Source organism: Pundamilia nyererei, unplaced genomic scaffold, assembly GCF_000239375.1.
Source record: "Pundamilia nyererei isolate P.nyererei 1_Seehausen unplaced genomic scaffold, PunNye1.0 scaffold00008, whole genome shotgun sequence".
NCBI classification, from domain to species: Eukaryota; Metazoa; Chordata; class Actinopteri; order Cichliformes; family Cichlidae; genus Pundamilia; species Pundamilia nyererei.
Genome location: NW_005187409.1, coordinates 4,402,311 through 4,420,311, shown reverse-complemented (window position 1 = coordinate 4,420,311; position 18,001 = coordinate 4,402,311). Strand labels below are relative to the sequence as shown.

At 40.1% G+C, this 18,001-nt stretch overlaps 1 protein-coding gene across 2 annotated transcripts in view; it reads right to left on the bottom strand.

Moving 5' to 3' along the window:
* Positions 1–1,950: 1,950 nt before the first annotated feature.
* vegfba (vascular endothelial growth factor Ba) overlaps positions 1,951–18,001 on the bottom strand; it is a 17,903-nt gene continuing 1,852 nt past the window's right edge. Inside the window, exons 2-8 of one of the 2 annotated variants that reach the window (XM_005723053.1) lie at positions 13,995–14,046; positions 13,707–13,903; positions 13,550–13,623; positions 13,410–13,445; positions 7,212–7,298; positions 5,665–5,916; positions 1,951–5,218 (exon numbers count right to left, since the gene is read on the bottom strand). In XM_005723053.1, the coding sequence (XP_005723110.1) occupies positions 5,197–5,218; positions 5,665–5,916; positions 7,212–7,298; positions 13,410–13,445; positions 13,550–13,623; positions 13,707–13,903; positions 13,995–14,046 (720 nt within the window). In that variant the 3' untranslated portion in view covers positions 1,951–5,196. Of the gene's footprint in view, positions 5,219–5,664; positions 5,917–6,755; positions 6,818–7,211; positions 7,299–13,409; positions 13,446–13,549; positions 13,624–13,706; positions 13,904–13,994; positions 14,047–18,001 lie in introns of those variants that run through there. The other variant, XM_005723054.1, reaches the window with a different exon arrangement.

The window sequence follows — 18,001 nt, the reverse complement described above, 5'->3', positions numbered from 1 at the left end:
TCGGTTAGACAAGGAAAGCGGAGGTTTTTATGAAAAATAAGACATTTCCTTTAATCACATCTGTAACATCACGGCTGTATCCTGGTATCATGTTGAATATATTTGATGATGTAGTATACACTTTAATGTGGACATTAAAATCGATTAATTGGCATTTATATGCTAATACATGAAACATAAAACTGCATTGTTTTCTACAAAGACATATTAAAAGGGCACAAATGGTGTAGCAGCAAAAAAAAGAGTGTAGTTTCATTTTCTATACGTAGGCTACAGTATTACAATGTATTTGCAGAGAAGAGATTCGTTGCAAGGTACAGCAATACAAATGAAGTAACAAATACATTTCTAGAGTATGCACTACGTCATACACATAGTCATGGCAGGATATTAGAGATTATAAAAGTTATATAGTTAGTAGGGGGTATCTATAGGCCACTAAGACACCGGAGGCTAGAACAGGGCTAACAGTACGATGTAGACTGTGCAGATACAAAGCACACTGATGTTTAATGCTCACACAGGACATCTGAACACGATATTAATATTTCCAGGTGTTACAGGTAAAGAGTTGTAATGCTGAAATAACAGCAGCAAGTACATGCGGGAGTTGTTGTTGCTTTTATTGTTCAGAATTAATATTTTGACAAAGGAAAATTTGGTCACAAGAAATAACATTTGGAGCCCGAGTGGCACCCAAGAAGATATCTCAGCACCACAACTCCCTTGGGTGGAATGATGTTAAATAGTCACACATGTCTGCATGATTGGAGTCCATTTGCTCATTGTTTTCACCACTGGACTAATCTACAGTATATGTAATCTGTACTGAGGTTCCTGGACTCTTAGGTTTCCCAAAACATTTGTCTCCTCAGTCACCAGGCACATTTTGTTCCCTATTATTAATAAATGAAGACCGGAAAAGAAGTATCAGTGCTTGCAAATAAAAAATGGATGGACAGAAATAGCCACGGATGAGTTTAGAGGAATACTTTGAAACACTGCTTCCGAACCTTTACTGTATCTCCTGTATTAAGCACTTCTGTAATAAACTGGATATGGACTACGTCTGAGGAATTACATTCACCTCATGATTTATCTTTTGTGGTTACTTGCTAGTATATTAGTTTATTTCAACCACTACTTTTAGCTATACTAGCAACATTCACTGGCACTCATCTCACTAGTACTGAATTTGACTCCCTTTTGCCTTCAGAATTGTCTTCATAGCACAGAATCAAAAAATATGCTGGAAACATTTCTCAGAGATTTTGCTCCATATTGACATGATAGAATTGGATGCACATCCCAAAGGTGCTCTATTGGATTGAGATCTGATGACCGGAAGCCATCTGAGTCCAGTGAACTCATTGCCTGCTTCAGGATACCAGGTTGAGGCGATCTGAACTTTGTTAAATGGCATGTTTTCCTGCTGGAAGCAGGTATTAGTAGATGGGTACACTGTGGTCACAAAGGGATGGACATGGTCAGCAATAATACTTAGGCAGGCTGAATAATAAGGCTTAAATAATACTCAGTTGGGATTAATGGATCCAGAGTTTGCCAAGGAAATAATGCCCACACAATTAAATCACTACCATCAGCCTGAGACATGATACAAGGCAGGATCTATGGTTTCATGTTGTTTACACCAAATTCCGACCCTCCCATTAGAACGTGGCAGGAGAAATCAAGACTCATCAGTCCAGGCAACATTTTTCCAGTCTTCTATTGCTTGATTTCACTACACCTGTTCAAAATAAAGCCTTAGCTTCCTGTTTTAGTTGACAGAAATGGCATCCTGTGGTCTTCTGCTACCGAGATGCTCTTCTGCATACCTTTGGTCATAATTAGTGGTTAATTAAGTTGCTGTTACCTTCTGCTAGAACCGGTTTGGTCATTCTCCTCTGACACTGTCATCAACAAGGCATTTTCACACAGAGAACTGCAGCTCACTGGATATTTTCTTTTTTTCCCACCATTATTAAAAAGAAGAATGATTTCCAGTGTTAACTTCAAATGCATGCCTAAAAGCTTCGACCTGCTGCCATGTGATTGGCTGATTAGATATTTGTGTTATGTTAATCTATACCAGTAGCTCACGTTTTAATGGGTAACCATATTTTTATTTAGCTAATGTCCAATTTAATATTTCACATTTCTCCACACTATCACCTTACAATTTTACATCACTTTTTCCAACCATGTTTTCATGTTTTAACAAGTAACTTATCTCTTTTAATATGTTATGAATTCTCTTTCTACTGCTTATCCATTACTTTTAGGTTAACTGGTAACTTCAGTCATGGTTCACTCGTGGTTTTATTAAATTAAATTAAAATTACTGTTACATTTGCTCATTTATTTCCAGATTACTTAAGTTTATCAATCCACATACCTCAAGCCCCTGTGGAAGTGTCTTGTTGGGAATGACCTTTTTCAAAAAATAAAAATAAAAAATTGTGCTTTTTTGTCTACATGGAGATAATAAGATATTTCACCATCTCCATCCAAAAGCAAAAACAAAGTAGTCTTGATTAAAGATTAAAAAGTGACATAAACAGATGGTTTGAACAGGTCCAGAAGTAAAAAAATAATCTAGTAGTGTGGACCCTTTCAAGCATGTTGTGTAGTAAAACTGTACAAAGACCATAGTGAGGTCGATTTACCTCTGGACACAGGCTATTCCCCTCTGTATTTATTTTGATTGCACAGAGAGCAGGAACAATCGTCTCATCCAACTCGTGTATTTCCCAAAATGTCAAAATATTCCTATAATTTCAGTAGCAGTTTGAGGTAACAAAAGCTTTGGGAAACCATGTCCTGTTTGCACATCACCACACAGTGTCTGGTCTGCACTCAAAGGACCAGTTCAACTCTCCTTTCATAAAAACTCCTATAGGTCCCTCTAAACCAGTGATGACCACTGCAGATCTGCTGCAGCTCCAAGTCTCAGCTGAGACAATGTTTATTGCTAAAACTATCATCATCTTAAGACGAGGTCTGAAATATCACAGAGAAAGTAACAATAATGCTCTAATACTTGGTCATTAATATGTTATGATATAGAGGTAGTGATTTAAGCATTGATTGATTGACAGTAATAAACACTGAACAATGAACTCGAGCGCAAAAAAAAGTAATCTCATTCAAGGAGAGTATAAATACAAAGCTTATCACAGCAGCCACTGACGCAAGTTGCTTCAAGGCTGACACATAAATAATTCACACTCTGGACTGCACGCTGTTTCAGGGTGACTATTCCTCAACTGGCAGGATTGTATGAATCATGGGACAGAGTAAAGACATGAATCGAGGAGTTTCAAAGCTACCGTTTCCCATGGCGCTGAGAGCTCACTAGCTCTCAGTAGAATTTAACACAGCACACAGGCTGTGAATGGGTGTCAAACAGGGTTTTAAACTCAATGACCTGCCACTTTAGGCCATCAGAGCTCAGGGCTTTAGCTCTTCACAATGACTGACAAGCTGCTCAAGACCTCGTCCTTTCTGAAGCAGGCATGGTTCAAATCCCTGTTCCCACCCAGCAGCAATGAACCAACATGGAGTTAGACCGAGAGATTCAGTCAGAATATAAACAAGTTATGTTCCAGCTGAATAACACTCTTTCCATCCTGGCTCTAACACGCAACAACAACAGCCGTGTTTTTCTTTCACTGCACTGGGGACGGATATTTGCTTGGTTTCTCTGTGTTGCCGACAACATTGCCCCACTGACTGTTTGAATTACACATTATGATGTATCGTCTCTGCACCCATCTCTTCCGTGTGAGTTTTGTGTGTGTGAGACTCACACATTTGTGGCCCGTGTGAGTTGTCTCTGTTTCAATTCAATACATTTGGGTATTAGCTGGCCACCCAGTGTGACAGACGCAGATTAAAGATGAACACGGAAAAAAACCCAACAAAAAAACAAAAAACAAAGAAAACTTCTGCAATATAGAATATCTTTCAAATCAACTCAACAGAATTATAATAACATATAAAACAGAGGCAAGTAATACAATACTCAGTGAAGATTTTGCAGTAAATTGCAAATAAACAACTCACATATATTTGCACACTTGGTGTTGCACAAACAAAAGCTTATGACTACCTGCATTCAATTCACATTGCATGTGTGTGCTGAAGCTGTGTCTGTATGTGAGTGTGTGTGTGTGTGTGTCATCTGTGTTCCTGGTATTATAAGTGTGAATCTGTGTGTATGTGCGAAGCAGTGGACAGCCGCCAGGCCTCATTATTGTCATTCTCCTCACTGCCTCAAAGAGAGGCAAAGCGAGGCAATGCAGCTCCTTTCAATCGAGGAACCGAGGAAAGACGGAGACAAAAGGCCGAAATTAAACAAATGCTGGAAAGCGGCTTGGAGAGCCAGCTTTGAATAAAAGGGAGAGCGGCTGCACGGTTAACCCATCTGGGTCTTTCACTGGGGAGACCACACAGATATACTTCATCCGGGCATTCAGCTAAACTATAGGTCCACGCACACTGGGGTGCCAGTTCATGTGCATGTCCTATGTCACTCTTGTATGTCTGTTGTATGTGAGTATGTGTCCATCAGTAATCTGTTGCTGTTGTTTCCTTAATCCTCTGCAAAATACTGGCCTCGACTTAACCTTGGAATCCGTCATGTGCAGCTTCCTTGCGAGGACACCTGTGTAAGACTCCTCTGCATCCGCGTTGTTCTCATGGAGTATAATAGCTCTCGTTTCCACTATTCTCTTGTGTTTACAAGTTTAATCGCAGGTGAAAGGAACTTCCCGGAGTCCAGCCTCCGAAATAACAGCGCAGCGCGTTCCCCTGCAGGCTTGTGTACACCGAGAAAGATTTTCTCTGTCTATTCCCATGCCTCTCAAAGTTGCCACTTTCATCCTCCACTGATTGGATGTGTTTTGCGACGCTACGTGTCAGCACACGCCATGTACATGCAGACTGATAGAATCTTTCCCACAGAAGAACGGAGGCGGAAAGATGTTTGCACACAGCAGATGTATGCAGTGATGATGAACTTGTTGCTTTACTGGAGCTCTGCTACAGGTTCTTCTGTGTGCTTCCCCTCAGTTTGAGACGCCGCCTTTCCAAGTGTCTGTATGGTCTATGGCACTGATGCTGAGGGTGGGCGATGAAACGACAGGGATTTGGTAGAGAGATGGAGGCGAAAAAAGAATGTGGGCGGACACATCAAGTCCTCATGGCTTCACACCTAGAGCAGTAAACAATTAAAAGAGGAAGGTTTCAGCGCAAAAACTTCCCTGACAGGATTCAGTCTGACATTTGAGTGTGGTTATAAAGGCAGCATGTACTTCTCTGTCAAATATACCCACATAAGGAGCTATCTGGGATTAAGAGTCTTTTTCAAAGTCATTTAAACATCTGTATGCACTCAAATTTCAGCTGCTCTGAGATAAGCTTTGATACGGCAATGAATGCTATTTTTTTAGTTATTTCTCCATAACTATTCAGTATGACCTGAAATTCTACATTTCTAAAGGGCTGCTTCTTTGGAGCAATGCACATCCCATGTATCTTTTGTGTATTATCCACATATTGTGTCTAAATTGCAATCATGCATGATAAGGAAAACTTTTCTTGTTAGGTTTTTTTGTAAAAAAAAAAAAAAAAAAAGAAAAAGAAAAAAAAGGGACCGACTTGCAGCGACGAGGGTTGAGCTTTCGGCCTTTTTGGCTGCAGGTTTCAGCTGTGACGGTGCAGCGGCACTGGCATGTCGTCGAATCCAAGGCCCACTTCCTCCTTCGGCATGGGCGACAACGGGTCGTAGGAGAGGGGGAAGGAGAAGGAGAGGGGGATGGGAAGGAAATGGTGGAGGGAGAGATATTGGTGGGAGGCAGTGATGGTGGTGAAGGAAAAGATGTGGCAGAAGGAGCTGGAGGAGCATGGGTTCTGCATGGAAGAGGGATTTAGGAAAAGCATGGTTAGATCCTGAATTGATTAATTCACTGTTTAAGGAAAGCCAGCTAACACGTGGCAGACTAAAATGTCTTCCATGTTTGCTCATTACCACTAAACACCAAGGGAATTTTTTAGTTTTGTTCTGTTTTCACCATTAAAAGCTTGGACTGATTAAAAATGTTTTTAATGGCAGCTTTGGATGATACATTAGAGACATTAGAGGCATTTAGTCATGTTTAAAAATCATGAGAAGTCCCCCTTGTTGTGCAAACATCAAGCGATCATCAAACAACATCCTCTGAAGGCCATAAATGTCTGCACAAAATTTCACGACAGAGATATTTCAGTCCAGACCAAAGCTGTCCAGACTGAAATATCTCAGGCTTGTTTGAACATGCACATTGCCAGTCTGAAACTAACCCACACAATGCAGTGTGTGGGAGGTGTGTGACTAATGTGGGATAACGTTCGTAAGCTGCCAACAAACTTTCTCCCCTTTCTGTTCATCTGCCCGTTACCATGGCTTTGTTCGTATAGGAGGCCTTCAGTTAACTCCTCTAGACGCCCTGAACTTTCCCTCTCTGAAATCTCATTTTGAGAAAGTTGCCTGCATCACTTGGTCCATTAACAGCCGCTGCTTCTGCCTCTGTTTTCCCGGGAGGCTGGCGGCCTTAATGAAGTTACTTAATGAGGCAGAGAGGGCTCATCTTTGTTCCCATCCTGGTGACCACGCCTGTCGCTGGCTGGGACAGAGGAGGTAGGATTTGCAAGCAAATTACACAGATTTCACCCCTGCCAAAGTTTGAACAATGCCTGTTTTGAATGATGGATGGGTGCAGAGAGACATCACACCAAAGCTGAGCCACCTCTGGCCCCCAGAGGCCGGAAATGACTGACAGCAAAGTGAAGGGTAAGGAGATGAAAAAGAGTCGAGAGGAAAACATTAACAACTCTTTTATCTTTCATTCATGAAAGCCAACCTACTTGTGGTCCTTTCTTTCTTTCTTTCTTTCTGAATAAATACTGGCTAAATACTGTTTTGATTATGGCAGTTGTGGTGTTCACCAGTGTGTGTGAGAGACCTTGACTGCGCAGCTGTAAAACAAATTGTCCTTCAGAAATAATGAGGCCAGATAACCCAGTTTTCCTCTAATCCAAACAGTCTCAGTGAGACTGAGAGTATCCGGAATACACACCGACAGACACAAGTAACGCCTGCTTAAACCTTGCATTTTGAACAAAAACAATTTAACAATTTAAAAGCAAGCAATGAATAGTAAACATACGCAGCTCTGGTGGCTCCAGTTATCTTCTGTTTGGACTTCCTCCCTCTTTCCTTTTTCTTGCCTTTTCTTGCTGGCTTCAGAAAGGCCCTGGGAGCACCAAACAGACAAAATGTCACACACGGACAGGAGTTAATGTCAAACGAACGGTTTTCAGTTTTGGAATCTTTTGGAAGAACAAGCACCAAAATAAGTCATCCTATAACTAACGAGTGAACATCCTGAACATGTCCTTAGATGAACTCTTTGAATGTTTCATAACTTTTTATAATGTTGATCTGTTCCTTTATCTGACAGTCTGGGATATGAAGATACCCATTTGCAATGTGGGTCATTTTAATTAATATTTTATTGATATTGATCATTCTTTACATAATTGTTATATTATCAAAAAACATTTGTGGTATTGTCCTTTTCATTTCCCAAATTATTTAGTGACGTGCATTCGGCTTAAGTATTAAGGGATGTGATGTTCAGATTCTCATTACACTGTTGTGTTTCAGGAGAGAGGACCTAAATGTGCGATGCTACAGAGGAAGAACTGCACAAAATGTGTGAAAAGCATCTAAAATAACATAAAAGTAAACTAGACTAAATGGGTATATAAATTTATATAAACAAAAGACTAACCAGAGACAGGAAACGGCTGGTAAATGTCTCACAAGTGAAACTAATTAACAAAGGTCAAGATAATTAGGTGTAGAGGATACAAGACATAAAAGAAAACATGGTAATAGAGACTGGGGAACAGGCAGCAACAGAAGGACAAGAAGGAAAATGAGATGGAAACATTTTGAACCTAGAACTTTACCAAAACATAAAACCATCAAAGGTCAAAGGTTTTTCATGAGAAAAAATAAAAAAAAACAAACACTCAGTGTCACTAGATAGATAAATATGACATTGAAACCAAACTCCTTAACTCTACTTTACAACAACTTTCCAAACAATCCTTATTTATTTAGCATTTGTCAAAAGAGACATGTTAGTGCCTTTCTGTTAAGCCCCCTTTCTTCTGATTGGCTGCCTCTCACAAACACAAGGTTTGAACAGCAGGTGGGTGGAGCTACTGTGCTCAAAGCCAGAGCTGTGTGCCCAACATTACAGAATTAAAGATATCTCCTCTCTTTGACATAGAAAGGGGTAAAAGGACCACACTTAGAAAAAAATTTTTTATCAACTATTTTGAGAATAAAGTCAAAATTTCAAGAATATAGTCGTAATTCTATTTTGAGAAAAACATCAAAGCTGTATTTCAAGAAAAAAGTCAAAATGTGGACGTTACAGTTGTACTTTCAAGACAAACTAAAATGGCTTGTAATGGTTGTAATGGACAGATCCAGGGTGTATTGATGGTTACACCCTCGTGCAATAAAGAGGATGTACGTTGTATCACAAGACGGCTCATCAGTTTGTTTAACTAACTCATCCAAACACGTCATTTTGTAGAGAGTACAGCAGGCGCGACAGTTTGTCCTGAAACAACAATGGACTTTTTTCTCAAAATTATCAACAATACTTTTTCTTAATGTGGCCCTAATATTCCATCACATAGTGACATCACATAGACCCAGGACTTCAAAAAAATGTCTGAAACAGGGAGTTTAAAGCAGTCTGAAGATCAAATGTGCTGTTAACAAGAGAGAGAGAGAGAGAAATGGATAATAGGTCCGCTTTAATATGTTTAATGTGAACTGCAGTTTAACATCGGTCAATGCCTTTCAAAGAGCCTGCAGTTGGTAAATAATTATTTCAATTTACTGCAACATTTTTCAATTCTAAGAACCTTTATGGATTTCTGTTAATACACTATTATTCAGAGTTAATCATTTTAAAACTCAACAGGCTATCTGACAGCCTGAGTTAAAAGGTCTTCAAAACTTCTGCTGAGGTTGATCTGGTGTTATTAGATACTAAGGAGGTTTTGCTATTGTTTCAGTTTGTTTCTCTTTTTTTTATTAGTCAAAAACGTATGAACAGATTTGTTCATACAGATTTGTACAAGGCAATCACTTGTTGGAAAGAATTTTACCTGGATAAATAAAGGATTATACACATATCCAGAAAATATCTAATCGGCCAATCTGATGGCTGTAACCCAATGCATTTAAACTGAAACAAAATGTAGAAGCAAGACGATTTAAGTCAATCTGAATATGGCACGATTATTGGTGCCAGATGGATGGGTCTGAGTATTTCAGAAACTGTTGATGTACTGGGATTTTACCACAAAATTATCTCTAGAGAACAGCCCAAAAAAGAGAATATTTCCAGAGAAAAAAAATCCAATTCTCTGGGTGAAAATGCAATGTTGATGACAGAGGTCAGAGGAGAACGGCCAAACCGCTTCAGACAGAAGGCAACAGCAAGTCAATTAACCACTTATCATGACCAAAGGTATGAGGTCTGATGAATTTTGACTTATGCTGCCACATTCAGATGATCTGGTATAAGCATCATGGATCCTTCTATCAACAGTTCAGACTGCTGGTGGTTTAATGGTGTGCAGGATATTTTCTTGGCACACTTTAGACCCTCTAGCACCAGTTAAACTTTGTTTAAAGACCACAGCCTACCTGACGATGGTTGCTCATCATGTCCATCCTTTATGAACACATAGCACCTATCTGCTAATATCCACTTCCAGTAGAATAACACATTATGTAACAATCGTTTCAAATTATCCTTTTGAACAGTGACTTCACTGTACTCAAATGGCCTGGACAGTCACCTGATCTCAATCTAATAGAGCACCTTTAGACGTGATGGAACATGAGGTTCACATCATGGATGTGCAGCAGACAACTCTGCACCAACTGTATGATGCTGTCATGCCACAAACAGTTAAGGTAGTGAATCTGAATCTGAATCTGACAGGTATACTTAATAAAGTGTCTAATTAGTGTATGTGAAGTCAATCCTGATCCAGATCTAAATCCAGGAACCTTCTGAGACACTCTCTGGTCTTGCAGAATTGGACATTTAGCATATCTTCAAACATGAGCATACTTTTGCCTCGCTAACTGTATGACTTATACATGACTGTCCTGTATCTGGGTCCTCTTCTTTTGTAAGCTGTCACTGTACCAATACGGTGCTGGTGGTATCTTAGCAGTGTTTTTAAAGCCTAACTGGTTTACAAAGAAACAGTAAATGGAAAAATCCAGTAGTCACTGTTTACTCTCCCTACACTTCATGACATAAACAAAACAATTAATTAGTTCAGACTCTCAGTGCAGGGTGAGAAAATGTCACTGTCACTCTACTGTCAACTGATAACCCGTTTTTATCATTTTGAGTGTCCAGCATTTACTGAGCGCAATCTAATCCACTTTAATGTGGACTGGTGGCTTCAATAAAGTGCATCTACAGCTCTGTAGAGTTTTTTCAACTTCAACTCATCTCTGTTCTAGTCCCATCTGTTATATTAAATCATATCCAATTATGGGCACTGTACCATGTTTACCAGCTTAGCCCTGACATTATTAACAGACTCTGTTGCCTCTGCTGCTGCTGTTGTTGTTTTTGGAGTTCTAATTTACTACTAGGGATGCGTGACTCTCCTCCGTCAGCCTGTGAGAGACCACATGGCAAGGGAGATAAAATCATCGCTATGGTGACAACAGGATGCCAGCCGTCCCAGGGGATGCTGGGAGAGAGTCACACAGATGCTAACTCTTTCAACATCACATGAAAGAACTCGTATGTATTAACACAAAGCACAGAACATATAAAATTTCATAAAAACACAGAGTCAAACAGGCACATAACCTGTAACTTTAAAGGCTTAGAAAACTGTATGCACCCACACACCCACACCCACACACACACACACACACACACACACACACACACACACACACACACACACACACACACACACACACACAGATTGGAATCCTTTATTTATGTTCACATCCTAACAGGAAGCAGCAGGACATAAACATTAAAGATGCAATCATATGACTGTGTGGTTGGACCTGCACACAGACAAGAAGCAGAGATCAAGCAGAAATGCTCCTTTCACAGCGTCCAGCTGTCAGCCGCAGCTGACATTGGCCCTACGTGCTGGACAGAGAGCCGTCTTTATTTTTGTCATTAACATAAAGAGCAATTTTCTCCAATCACCAAGCAGATACAGGATCATTATTGCACTAATGTGTTTTTGCTTCAAACCTAGTGTCCACAGTACTCTTACTGATTTTAGGACTTCTAAAAGAGAGACTGTTGAAGACGCTGTTTGGCTTTGAAAGCTTAGTTACTTAGTAGTCTGCACGGAGAGGAAAAGCAGACTTTTAGAAATAATGACACCCACATTCACTGGCTGACTGGGTCTTGTTAGTCACCACATGTCCTTCCCAACCCTGTCACATGACCCTGTTCTGTAAGAAAACAAGGACAGGGGTTGGGTAATAAATTACAAACCCATACCATGTAATCACAATGTCCCTGGATTGATCCCCCCACCAATCTCCTGAAGTACAATATGCCCTGCCTGGTGTATTAAAGGCACTCTGCAGCAGCAGAAAATCATTGCATTAATGGAACAAAGTCAGTGCACCCACATTTACATGCAGACGACTTGTACTATCCAAGGTGTCACAACATTTCACTGAACTACAGCTGCTGATAATTAGCGATGATATGCTGCAACGAGCTGATACATGCAAGGCATGACTGATTCAGCTCCATCCGTCCATCCATTCCTGTTTTCCCAACTGCTTATCCACATTAGCATCCCAGCTGGTTCCACCCTGGACGCGTCTGCAGTCTTATCACAGAGATGCTTAAAGAAACACATCTATACCAGTTTAGAATCATTAATTAACCTGACGGGCATGTCTTTGGACTGTGGGAGGAAGTCACTGCAGGCACAGGGAGAACATCCACACAGAAGACCCGCAGCAGGCCTTTATCTCTCTGAGATGACATTGCTTACCACTGTAACACCATGATTCCCAGTATGTGGGAACTGCCCATACAAAAACAAAGTCACAGATTTTTTATATTAACTACATTTTTTATTGATTGTTGACCTTCCAAATAACTGTAAGAGGTTTATTTACTCTTTCTAAAATGATAGATTTTATACCTATTACATTTTCATCTTACTTTGATTTTCTTCTTCTTTTTCTATTATCGTGTCACCGTATTATGCCTTTTAAGCCTTTTGTAATGCTTTAAAAGTAACTTTTTAATTACTCATTTCTGGAGTGCATGTTGCACGGGTATTGCAGCACAACGTTTCACCAAAACAAAAATCAGTGAACTTTTGAATTTAGAAAACAAAACAAAACAAAAAAAAAACAGACACAAATCACATTTTAATTCAATTTCAGTCTTGATGGCAATGTTCCATTCAGACAGCTTTTTAAGACCACTATTCTGTGGAAAATTACTCAGTGGGTAAACATGAGTTCATGGTTGAAATGGGGTTAAATTCCAGTCTTTGTAGGAGCCTAAAAACACATTTCATCTTTCACTATTCAACCAAATTTAGGCATAAAGGAATGCTTTTTTTTTTTTTAATGATTGTGCTCAACCACATTCATCCTAAAAAACATCAGTCATGGATGTCTGGTGCTTAGTGGGAGACAAATGGGCCTTCTTGACCAGCATGCCTCTGGACACAATTGTGAAGTGAGGCCCAAAAATCTGGAGTTAATGAGTTAATGTAGCCCGGTCAGGGTGCTTCCAGCAGCTATAGGTGTGAGCGACTATGTCAGTGCTCTTAAACTGGATTAACCCAGTCCGGGGTCTCATGTGACGTGCTCTTTGAATTCTTGAGCAACATGTTCATTCTTTGCCATTTATAACTGTTGCTTTGAAAGCAAACACTGGTGTTTCGAGGACATTAATGAGGTGAATAAGGACATTTGTTGCGTAGCACAGGCGAGATATTTTTCTGCAATTTTGGAGTTTTGTAGCAAGTAGAAGTTTTCAGGTAAAGAACTGAGCACTTCTTTTAAAGACTGTTCAGTAGCCTATAGCTACTTGGATTTAATTAAGATGTTCTTTCCTTGTAATTGAAATACCGGTCCGACTACCGGCTACTCATTATTAAGATAATCAGCAGAATTTTAAATATGTCATCAGTGCAGAGCTTGGACATGGGCTGAAAGACCATGTTTGATGTTATCACGAGCAGAAGAGCTCAGAATAAAATCCAGAAACACAGAGATAAAGATTGGAGTTCTTTACCTTGATGTAGGTGTTGGCTGGAGGTGTTCCTTTAACCTGCACACAGATTTAAAAATTGCCATTGTAGAAGTGTATGAAAGGTCAGTGGAGCAGCATTATCCAGTATGCGCCTGAACCTCAGATGGGTGAGTTTTTATTACCTGCAATCACATTGACTGTGCTCGATGAAGGGCAGCTCAGTGAGCTCGTGCTTCATAAAGGACGTCCTCATCAGCTGCACACAGGTCAGAAGAAAGTAAGTGCGTATTTATCATCTGAGCAGACTTCCTGTATATGTGTGTGCGTGTGCGTGTGTACCTCCATGGTAACTGCGTGTGTGAGCGTGGGTACACACTCGAAAGCCTCGTCAGCACAGCAGCCGCCACATCGCCTCACCGACACACAAGATGGGATGAAGAGGCTGTGGGTCTCATCTGGAAACTCCCGCCAAACCTCCACCAGAGTGTCTCGAGGCTCGCAGCCGCTCCGCGAGTACACCTCCAACCACCGTCGCACTTGTGGAGAGACAAGGACAAACAGTGTGTTTTATTTGTTTTACTCTTTCACCTCCGTGACGCGTGAGTTTATGTAGAAACATAAACATACCTTCTCGACCTTCTCTGGATTTGGGGGAGTCGGCAGGGCGCCAGTGAGCAAGCTGGAGAGAGGTAGCAACAAACTCAGTCATACAATGAGTGGTTTCATTCCAGTTTCAAATAAAATAGAAAAGTAATCAGTTTAAAAGACACTAAATTAACTCATTTGTATACAGTTGGTAGGATAAAATACCAAAATATCAACTTATAACCTTTAATCTACAGGGTAAATCTGAACTATATGTAATTATGTCAACCTAAAAAACAAGTTCATGGATTGCTTAAGTTCACATTTTATCTATTACATCAGACTTAATGTGAAATCTATCTCCCAAATTTGTCCACCAAGATAAAAAACACATATTGGCTGTTACTGATCAACTAAACAGCATTTATTTGACTCTCCAGCTATTATCTGCAACTTCTTGCTTGACACTGTTGTAAAAGTGTGCTGGTGCAGATCAACAGATCAAAGTATTTCCCGTTAATGAACACCACAGTATTTCACACCTGGAGTTTGAGCGTGACAAGCTCAATAAAGCGTGGAGGGAAATAACAGGAAGAAAGCGAAACCGCTGAACTTTGATACAGAGATACCTTTGAAGGAGGGTACGAGTTGTGTCTCTCCTCTGTTAGAGAGCAGTTTCTGTGTGGGTGAGGTCTCTTGGTGTGTTTGGCTGCAAGTTTTATGTTTAGGATCAAATTTCACGCATATTTTTTACCTGGATGATGGAGATGCTAAAACCCGATCAAAGCTTTGGAGACACCCATTGATCTAAATATCAATGAAATACTTTGTTGCCCTCTCCCACTTCTCTTCATATTCCCTCATGATATCCATTTCTGGAAATTTACGTGTCTATATTACACTCAGAGCCTGTCCTGAATCAAACCCAATGTGCTGTTTTGCATCTTTTAAGCAAACCGATGCAAAGGAGCACAAAAAATAACACAAGTTCTTCTCTTTTTCATGCCCTCTCTCTCTGTCTCGGGTTTTGACTTTGTTGTTTTTGTGTTATGTTGCTGACAAACAGGCTATTCAGACCTCACCTGTCACCTTAACACTGTGCTTTAACTGCAATGTAATTTCAATATTTTTGCAAGAGGTGAAAACACTAGAACATTTGACTGATGAACTCTATATCCTGCAGTCTAACTCTGCTACTTTCAGAGGCAGATATTGTACTTCTTCCTCATCTCAACCATTCATTTTGCAGTTATAATTTTATAGTACTTACAAATTTCTATTAATATCCTAAAAATATCAAGTGTTATTAAATATTAAACCAGTGCTTCTCAACCTGTTTGACATAAATAAATAAGCATCTTATTGTGGTTCTGCAGATGTTCATGACTTTTATCAGTTCCACATGAATTCATTCAAAAACCTGATTGAGTACCAAAGCGATAAAATATTTATGCATCTCACGACCTCTCAGACTAATTTAATGAGCATTTGAAGGGGCCCGGCGCTGATTGGGAACTAATGGACTGAGCAGCTTCAACACAAAAAAAGGTCCTGGCAAAAAGGGCACTGATAGAGCCTATCCACCACCAAACCACATGCACTATTTTGCAGTTTTGAAGAAAGTGTAGCAAAAGAAGACAAGTTTTCATGAGTTCTTGCTTTGCTCAAGCTCCACCTCCATCTGTGTTGGGTTTTATGTAATTCGGCTTGGTTGTTTTTGCATAATCGTGCTGACAAAACAGACTAATCAGATCTTATCTGTCACATTAACATGGGATAAATATAGCAAGCACTTTTAATGAAGTACTTTTATTATATTATAAAGGATTTTTTTGTGCCTCTCATAAACACACATGAGAAGAACCTGCATTTTATGGCACTCTACTTGTATCAAGGCCACTTGAAAGGGAATGTAGACTTTGTCCAGTTGACCCCCTTTTACTGATCCACCCCCTTATACACACATGGGTTAGGCCCACATTGATTGAACAGTGTTGATTTATGCTGGGGCCATTTTGTAAGCACTATGAGCTGAAGTAAATGTGTCCTCTCTGTATCATTCTTAGAGAGGAGTCTAAGATTAACTCCCTTTGGCAGCCATATCTGCACAGAGCTGGCACACACACACACCGACTGACACACACACTCCTGAGTGCCAGCCCAAAGCCATCTGCACCGGCACTGCCTGTCTGTCTAACACATCTAACTCCCTGTGCACACTGTACAGATGGGCCATGTGTGTGTATGTGTGTGAAAAAGGCCCTGCCCTTGACCTAACCACCATCTCTCCCACACTGAGCTTCATCACCGCAGGAGGAGCAGGATGACCCCCTTTTTAAATAAGCTGTCAGGGAGGCAGACGGCATGAAGGCGGAAAGCCTTGTGAGCAGGTGAAGAGGCTCTCCGAGTGCACACTGGGGTCCGCCATGTAGTGTCTAGGATGACAAACGCGTAAAACATGCAGTATAGAGCAGCACCGCAGAGTCAGGGTTGGATCCACTTCAGAGCACTGCCTGTTCCTGATACGAGCCTCCAGACATAAATAAAAAAACACAGCATGGGCAGGAACTGCTATATGTGTAGGTGGAAAAATGAGCCCATATGCCACATCGAGGGACAAGCCAGTGCAATCAGTGAGAATTTCTTATGAATGATTTCTATACTAACTCTTCCCCCATAACAGCTGGGATAGGCTCCAGCCCCCTCACAACCCTGACTCTTATTACTTCACACACACTATAAGAAATTGATCATTTTTAGGCTGTCAGACTGAAAAAAGCCCTTTAATATATTCTTGTTTTTTTAGATAGCACTTGGGACGACATCTGAAATGCACTGGTGTTATGTTAATGACGTAAAAAATAGTTTGACAGATAATAGTGAGATTATAATTTTTGCACCGCAAGCCACCGCTGTATATTTATTAGTTAAGATTTAATTAAAGTGCAGACTTTAATATCTATGTCAAAGGGTTGAACAAATATGTTGTATAAAAAGTTTACAAGCAGCTATATTTTCAGTGCTCATTACGACTAGCTTAAGTGACTCCCCTTGTCTCTTGCAGCTGTCTCTTTGTAATTCCTTCTGCCTTTAGTTTTGTCTTCAGCAAGTTAAATATATGTTCAATCAGATCTGTTGATGTGTTTGACTCCAATTTTTTTTTTTTTACCCTCAAACTGCTGGGTGTCTCTCTGTCCACTGTAAACATCTGACTGAATCTGAGCGGTCAGTATTTCCCTAAACACTTCATAATTCATTCAACGACTTCTGTGTACTGTCACATCTGTGTCTCATCTCTAAAAACAAGTGATCCACTGGCACTGAAAGCAATGCATGTTCATGCCATCACACTGTCTCCACTGTGTTTGACAGATGTTGCATGCTTCACATCATTTGGAGCCCCTCCAAATCTTCTTCTCACGTGCTGTTGAAGCGCTGGCTTGTTTGCAAAGAGCCCTCTTTATTTCCTCTTGTGATGTCTTTAGTAGACTGATGATAATGACATGCCTTCCTTCTGAACACTGTTCTGCACTTTTCTACATGCTCTGAAGGCATTTCCTTTACAATGGAAAGGATCCTGTGAGCATCCACTACTGCTTTCTCCTGTAGGCTTGTGTGTGTTTATTTAAATTCACAAGTTCCTTCTTTTTTAAATTTTTTTTTTTTTTAATCTCAGAATCAGCTTTTGATTTGGCCACTCCAGATGTTTCCACTGTCTCTTTTTAGGAATCGTTTTGTTTTTTCAGCCTAACGATGGCCTGTTTTACTAGCATTGAGAGGTCCTTTGACCACATGTTGTGTCAAAAAGCAATACCAAAACTTTTACTTCCTTAATTGATCCAGATATAAGAAACGATGTAAGAAAAGAACAGGATCCATCTGGGTATAAAGCAGTTCCTGAATCAAAAAAATTTAGATGTATATATCTTTAAATTAAAGCTGAGAGGCTCTGCTTTAATAGCAATTACTTTAACCTTGATATCTATTGATAAACAGATAAAATAACTAGGAGTGGGTCAGTATTCACACACACACACACACACACACAC